Source organism: Octopus bimaculoides, chromosome 1 (genome assembly GCF_001194135.2).
Source record: "Octopus bimaculoides isolate UCB-OBI-ISO-001 chromosome 1, ASM119413v2, whole genome shotgun sequence".
Taxonomy (NCBI): domain Eukaryota; kingdom Metazoa; phylum Mollusca; class Cephalopoda; order Octopoda; family Octopodidae; genus Octopus; species Octopus bimaculoides.
In genome coordinates, this window is record NC_068981.1 from 136519281 (window position 1) to 136527756 (window position 8476).

At 37.8% G+C, this 8476-nt stretch overlaps 1 protein-coding gene across 6 annotated transcripts in view; it reads right to left on the bottom strand.

Moving 5' to 3' along the window:
- LOC106880114 (general receptor for phosphoinositides 1-associated scaffold protein) overlaps window positions 1–8476 on the bottom strand; it is a 293807-nt gene that overhangs the window by 27767 nt on the left and 257564 nt on the right. For all 6 annotated transcript variants that reach the window (XM_052971027.1, XM_052971035.1, XM_014929929.2 and 3 more), the window contains exons 2-3: window positions 5987–6130; window positions 4158–4260 (exon numbers count right to left, since the gene is read on the bottom strand). In XM_052971027.1, the coding sequence (XP_052826987.1) occupies window positions 4158–4260; window positions 5987–6130 (247 nt within the window). The remainder of the gene's footprint in view (window positions 1–4157; window positions 4261–5986; window positions 6131–8476) is intronic.

An 8476-nucleotide genomic window follows, 5' to 3' on the forward strand; every position in this document is an offset into this window, starting at 1 on the left:
ATATATATATATATATATATAGATAGATAGATAGATAAACTTACTTGGAAATAAATGCATGGCGTTCAATCACATAATAATATAAATAAAAAAAAATATATATATATGCATAATTACATGCATATATGTACATACATATATATGTATATACATATGCATAAATGGATACAGGACGTCACAAAACGTAAACAACATAAAATACGAAGATTATCAATGGGTATGTGAACAAAGAGAGAAACAAATGAAAAACAAGACAAGCAACATAAAGAAGGACACTTCATCAGTTGTTGGCTGTTCATCTACTCCACATTTGGAGCAGTGGAGTAGATGAACAGCTGACAACTGATGAAGAGTTGTTCTTTATGTTACTTGTCTTGTTTTCTATTTGTTTCTCCTGTTGTTCGTATACCCAAGTTTGCCTTTGTATTTCATGCTGTTTTCATATTTTGTGATGCCCTGTATCCATATATGCATATATATATACATGTATATGTAAATATGTATACTTGGGAACTTGGGAGACATGTGACAGTAGTAAGCTTGATCTCATGGAAGCGATGACAAAAACCAACATGATTGGGTGACATGCAGTTCTTAAGAAGCCCTGCCCATCTTGGTGAAATTGAGTCCCTGGTGTATGTGTGTGTGCGTGTGTATACGTGTATGTATGCATACACACATACATGTCACTCATGTTAGCAACACATGAAAAGTACCCAGTACACTCTGTAAAATGGTTGGTGTTAGGAAGGGCATCCAGTCATAGAAACCACACCAAAACAGATAACTCAAGCCTGGTGCAGCCTTCCAACTTGCCAGCTTCCGTCAAATCATCCAACCTATGCCAGCATGGACAACAGATGTTAAATAGTGATGATGATGATGGGTATCCTACCTAATCTCTTCCACAGATCATTCCCCTCCACTAATCATTTCTCGTACTCCAGCTCTCCTTTGATAACATTTTATGTTTCTAGTAACCTGGAACCGTTTCGTTTGTTGTACAAAGACTAGAAAGAAATGGGGCAAGCATGATCTCTGCTGGATGTGTAACTTTAGTGTATAAGAATGATGAGAAGCAAAAAAGAGGTAAGATAAACACTGAGTTACGTGAAGAATCAGATGCAATGAATAAGAGAGAAGACTGTAACAAAATGGACATATGATATAATTGGAGTATGACAGTTCAAATGTTAGACACTTCGAGTGGAAGGAACTTGCAGAAGAAGGCCATAAAAAGACATGAGAAGAAGTGGTTAAAAATAATCACTGGAGATTGGACTTCAAAAAGGAAGTGACAAAGGACCACAGCAACTAACGAAGCTCTGGTGCTGTAGGACTTGTCCTTGGGAACGAAGTGGAAATACAAATCATGATGACAATAATGTAGTTCTAAGTGTCATTACTGTGGGTACATGCTTCTTGACCCTAAGTCAGTATTCATCTAGTAAGGCTTATGATCAAAGACGTTCTGGCCATTACCATCATGTCATATTTTTAAAACGAGTGCATCAGAGACTACATAATTCAATGGGGTCCTTCTCCTTCAATTTTTTTTCCTTCCAAAGACAGTAGAATGGAATTCGAGAGAAATTTAACAGGGTTGCATTTTAAGCTGGTCATGCAACCAGAAAATGGTTTCCTCTTTGGCTTGTGTAGCCCTGAGCACGTGCACGTGTGTGAGTGTGTCATTGATATTGGGTTTAAATACAGATACACAAGTTTATTGTAAAAGTATAGAGGGCTATTTCCACCCAAATACGTATGCACAGATTCCCCCACAATTCTGTGTGTTTCAAAGATTTCTATGGGAGGATGACAAGCTATTGTTTACTCCATACAGTCTCAACAGAATTTACATAATGATGTGTAAATATGTACATATATTTATTTAAATATAGATCTACGCCTTTGTGTGTGCATTCATGAGCATGTGAGAATATGTAAATGTGAGCATATTGTATGTGGTTATGTATGTGCATGAGAGAGAGAAAGAGATAATGTTTATATTATCTTCATATGATCATCAGCATTATTCTAATGTCCACTTTTCCATGCTTGTATGAGTCAGATGAAATTCATTGTGGCAGATGTTTTATGGCTGAATGTGCTTACTTGTCACCTTCATTGATAATGGTTATATTGCAATTTGGCTAAGGCACAGATGTATAAAATATAATAAACTTATAATGGAAATATAAAGCAGTGAGCTGGCAGAATCATTAGCATGCTGGGCGAAATGCTTAGTGGCATTTCATTAGTCTTTACGTTCTGAGTTCAAATTTTGCTGAGGTCGACCTTGCCTTTCATCCTTTCAGGATCAACAAATTAAGTACCAGTGAACACTGGGGTCGATACAATTGACTAGTCCTCTTCCACCAAAATTTCAGGCCTTGTGCTTTAGTAGAAAGGATTATTATTATTATTATTATTATTATTATTATTATCATCATCATCAACATGCTGGACAAAATGCTTAGCAGTATCTCGTTTGTCACTACGTTCTGAGTTCAAATTCCGCTGAGGTCAACTTTGCTTTTCATCCCTTTGGGGTTGATAAAATAAGTACCAGTTGAACATTGGGGTTATTGTAATCAACTCATCCCTTCCCCCCAAATTGCTGCCCTTGTGGCAAAATTTGAAACCATTATTATTATTATTATTATTATTATTATTACTGAGGTGGCAAGTTAGCAGAATCATTAACATACTGAGCAAATGCTTAGCAGCATTTCGACCATCTTTACATTCAGAGTTCAAACTCTGCCAAGTTTGACTTTACCTTTCGTCCTTTTGGAGTTGATAAATTAAGAACTAGTTGAGTATTGGGGTTGATGTAATCGACTTACTCATTGTGCCAAAATTTCAGGCCTTGTGCCTGAAAGGATTATTATTATTAGATTATTATTATAGAAAGGATTATTATTATTGTTATTATTATTATTATTATTAAGGTGGTGAGCTGGCAGAATCGTTAGCATTCCAGGTGAAATGCTTAGCAACACTTTGTCCATCTTTATGTTCTGAGTTCATATTCCACCAAGGTTGACTTTGCCTTCCATCCTTTTGGGAATCAATAAAATAAGTACCAGTTGTGTACTGGGGTCGATGGAATCAACTTACCCCCTTCCCCCTGAAATAGCTGGCCTTGTGTCAAAATTCGAAATCAATATACTTATAATGGAAATATCATTGTCATTGAATGTCCATCTTCATTGATGATGAGGGGAATGGAAGTGGCACTCAACATATCCTGTAGGAGTTACATATACTTTTTAATAAGTTTCACTTAACACCATATGATTTAACTTTTTAGCATTTAAACGGGCCCTATCTGGCCCAAATATGCTACCTGTTTTATGTTCAAACCAGCCAGATCCAGCCTATCACACCTAACCTACAATGATGTTCTAAAAACACACTATCACAACATCAAAATTTTAAAGCTGCAAGATAATGCATGATTAATTAAAAACAATGTAAATAAAGATTACATTTGACAGAAGAGTCTGAATGCTAAAGGGTTAAAGTTTCGTAGACATTTTCATCTCATCAGAAACCAGGAGATTTTTGATGAGATGAATGTTTCCTACACATCCATGAAACTGTAAGTCATATGGAGCTGAGTTAAACTTATCAAAATATATTCAAGCGAGATCGTTGCCAGTGCCACCGAACTGGCTCCTGTGCAGGTGGCACGTAAAATACACCATTTTGAGCGTGGCCATTGCCAGTACCACCTGAATGGCCTTCATGCCGGTGGCAAGTAAAAGCACCCACTTCACTCTCAGAGTGGTTGGCGTTAGGAAGGGCATCCAGCTGTAGAAACTCTGCCATATCAGATTGGAGCCTGGTGTAGCCATCTGGTTTCACCAGTCCTCAGTCAAATCGTCCAACCCATGCTAGCATGGAAAGCGGACGTTAAACGACGATGACGACGATATGTTTCCATTATAAGTGCAATACATTTTATAATTGCCCATTATAAACCCATTCAATGTATTTTATATACGACCATTATAAACATTTTATACATATTTATATATTCTATATAAATAAAGTCCATTTCATTTTTGCTGTATATTTCAGTAGGAAAGGAAATTCAGTAATGTTTACCATTTCAGAATTTCTGCATAAGATCCTAAAATATCTCTCACCTTGTCGCATCCCTGCAATCCAGGCTGGCTTGTCGATTTCCACGTAGTCTACATAAGTTGTGATTTCAATTTCATTATTTTTCTTGTGTCGTATACCATATGTCTAGAAAAGAGGTGATAGAAATAGTAAGCAGCTGATCACATTTCATACATGTAGCTGGTGGGATTTTCTAAATGACATGCCTAAATGGAGAATTACCTTGAAGTCTTTTTTTAGTTGTGTGGCCTGCCAGATGATGAGCAATGTCTCATGTGACTCGCTTCTTGATAAAGGTGGCCCATAACTAACATCATCATCATTTAATGTGTGTTCTCCATGTTGGCATGGGTTGGATGGCTTGACAGGAGCTGACAAAGGCCAGGGGCTGCACAGGTTCCTTAGTCTGTTTTAGATTGGTTTCTATAGTTGCATGCCCTTCCTAATGCCAGCCACTTTACCGATGCTTTTTACATGGCATCAGCAAAAGTGCTTTTTATGTGGCACCATCACTAGTGCTTTTTATGTGGCACCAGCAGTGCCTTTTATATGGCACCAGTATCAATGCTTTTTATGTGACACTAGAAGCTGAGCTTTTCATGTGGCACCATCATGAGTCATTAAAGATTCAATTTACAGGTACAAGGATGGCTAATGTATAGAGATGACTGATGCACAAATATGGCTAAGATGCAGGCAAAATTAAAGCACAGGGATTGCTAAAATGTGGACATAATTCTATGGTTAATAAGTTTGCTTTGCAACCAAATTGTTTCAGGTTTATACTCATTCTATGGTACAGAGGACAAATGCTTTCAATTACAGCCATGAGCTGACAAATGGCTTGTGAGCAAAATTGGTAGTCACAAACTGTACAGAATCCTGTTATATCATCATCATTGTCTTTCAACACCCATTCCCCAGGCTGTCATGGGTTGAATGGTTCAACAGGAGTTGGCAAATCAAGGGGCTGCACCAGGTACCAGTTATCTGTTCTGGCAGGGTTTCTATGACTGGATGCCCTTCCTAGTGCCAATCACTTTACAAAGTGAACTACTGGAATGGATACTTTTATTTGGCACTGACATGGGGGGAACAGCACTGTCGAGCGTGTTCTTTGCCAGAGCAGCTGTCTAACTTCTGTGCTAGTGGCCTGTAAATAGCACCATTAGAGCGTAATCGTTACCAGCGTTGCCTTCTAGCACTTGTGCTGGTAGCATGTTAGAAAATTATTCGAGCAAGGTCGTTGCCAGTGCCCCTGGACTGGCTCTTGTGTGGGTGGCACATAAAAAACACCTTTTTGAGAGAGGCCGTTGCCAGTACCGCCTGACTGGCCCTAGTGCTAGTGGCACATAAAAACACCCACTACACTCTCGGAGTGGTTGGCGTTAGGAAGGGCATCCAGCTGTAGAAACTCTGCCAGATCAGATTGGAGCCTGGTGCAACCTTCTGGCTTGCCAGTCCTCAGTCAAATCGTCCAACCCATGCTAGCATGGAAAGCGCACGTTAAACGATGATGATGATGATGATGATGGGTGCTTTTGCATAGAATTAGCATGCATGCTTTATTACATAGTGCTGGCAGGAGTGCCTTTTATGTGCATCACACAGGTGCTTTTCACATGGTGTTGCAGAAGTGTTTTTTCATGACGCCAATACAGGTGCTTTTTGTGTCACACCTACATATAGATATATGTTGTTGCTTCAGATAGGAGCCCATGATGAGGTGCTTGAGCACTCTAATCCCATGATGCAATTTTAGAGAAATCTAGTTAGTCTTTCTAGCAAGCTAAGCAATGACAAAAAGATTGTCTCGTTGGCTTATGCTGTGCATATATATGTATGTATTTACCTGTAAGGTGAAGCCCCATGATGAATTTGTTCGTATTAACTTTATTGTCCTTCTCTTCTTGCTCTCTGTTGGGTCTGTGGTGATTGAGCGATCTCTCTCCAAATAGGTGAGATCTTCCCCTACAGATGACACTTTTGGTATCACCTGTAAAGACAAATGGGATAAGAGTTAAATTAGTGTCAACATGTCATATGTGGTGAGTATTAAAAATCTAATTCAAAAATCTCATGTGAAGAATGTGAAGAAGAAATGACAACATTGGCTCAATGACTAATATTATCATCTTGGCAATTGTAGGAGACAACTGTAGCCATGTTCCAGTCTTGTTAGACCTCTTCAGCAAAGCAATAAACTTACCAAAATAGTGATGAGAAAATTGCTAAACAAACACACAATATTGTACACATGTAGGCATGAAACTTAAGCATAGTTAATAAAAACATTGCTGTGAGAAATCAGTAGTATGACAGAGTAGAGTATGTTTATATGCACATGTACCTGATTATACTGTCTTTTGTCACTATAAAAGAGTTGGTGATTAATGGAATTGCTAAAGAAACAAATAAAATTCCTTGTGATGTTTAGTAACATCCTTTTATTGTACTCTGTCTTGAAATCTTGCCGAGGTGGACTTTGACTTTTATTCTTCCAGGTTAATAAAATAAATATCAGGAAGTTGAGTTTTATTGATAATTGCCTCATTCACATTTGAAACACTGATACCTGTGTCAGATTTTGCATTTCTAAACTGGAAACGGTAATAAAACCGGTTGAGTATATTCCGGTATGTTACTGCTACTTATTTCATTAAGGAACCAGTGATTTAATATTGACCCTTTGGAACCCTAAAACTAGAGATGATGTTTTTTCACAAAAACAGATAATAAACAAAAGTAAAAAGAAAGAAAGAAGTCAGCTCTGAGGAACTAAACAACATCACCATCACATGATCCACTAGGGGGAGCCTGTACATGGTTGCTTGACAAGCTAGAAATAGCAGTCAAATAACAAAGTACTTGAAAATCAATTTATAGTACCTTACTTGATAAGAGGACTAGCAGGTGCACCATAGCGTAATTCATAATGTGGTTACCTAGCAAACAACAAGCACATGGTTCAAATCCTGATAGCATGTTTACTTGTGTTTATAATGTCCTAGGCTGCAGTAATATTGTAATGTCTTTCACTCTTCTATTCCAAGCATCAAAAATAGTTATCATCATCATCAAATATCCATCTTTCATACTGAAAGGGTTGAAAGCTTCAACAGGATCCAACAAGGTGTATCAAACTCCAATATCTCTTTTGGCATGGTCACTACAGCCAGGTATCCTTCCTAATACCAGCCACTTTACAGAATGTACTGGGTGCTTTCTTCATAACAGCAACACTAGTAGGGGTCACCATGTAACTTGAGGGACTAAAAAGGAAACTCACACTCACCCCTAAATGAACAGAAGCATAATAGAGAGTGAGCCTGAGGCTATAAAAGAAGACACTTGTCCAAGGTGCTATGCAGTGGGACTGAACCCGGAACCATGTGGCAGGGAAGCAAGCTTCTTACCACACAACTACACCTGTTTTGATGTCATAATAAAAGAGAGTGGGTGTTGAGAAGATAAAGTCAGACAGAGACACAATGACTGTTAAATGCTGTAGAGAAGATACATCGCTACTTTGATTTATATAAGGGTGGGTGGCAGTAACTGGGATGGAACTGGAAAGAGAGATAAAGATGGTGGTGATAAGATGTCAAAAAAACCCCTCAAGGTCCAAGAAGGTGAATAGAGGAGGGGTGAGGGAAAACAAATCAGGAATGGGAGGAGAGTGAGAGATGGTTAATGATGGGGGTATAGGTGAATGTAATGAACAGTAAACAAAAATGGAGATATGGATGACAGTTCATCTAAGTAATAATTTCTTCATTTGTATTTTGTTATGAGAGCCTCCTAGAGAAACTTGGCAATGGAACAAGACAGTTGTTTTCAGGTCCTTGAAGCATGGAAAATAGATGTATTGATGAAGATGTTAGCGATGGAGATAATAATTTTAGAAAAACATAACAAAAATAGGAAAAGAATTTGAAGAAACAAATATAACGAAATATGTGAGAAAATGAACACAACATGGAAATGTAATTCCCCTCCAGGGACAATTCCATAAGTTACTAAATAAACCAAATTACAACACAACAGAATTACCAAAAGGAGGAAAGGAAGGCTGTGATAATTGGGTAAATATCTAAAGAAATAAAGATACATTGAGGTAAAGAAATAGTATGACCTTATTCTACAGACAGTCATAGAGAATGAAAATGGTGTGATTCTCTGAGATAGGAAAATATATAGAAATTAGGAAATACTTTTACTTTTGCATAAACACATCAACGCCGGTTGTCAAGCAGTGGCGGGGGACAAACACAAACATAAAGACACACACACACATAAATATATACATACATGTGTGTGTGTATATGTATATATATATATA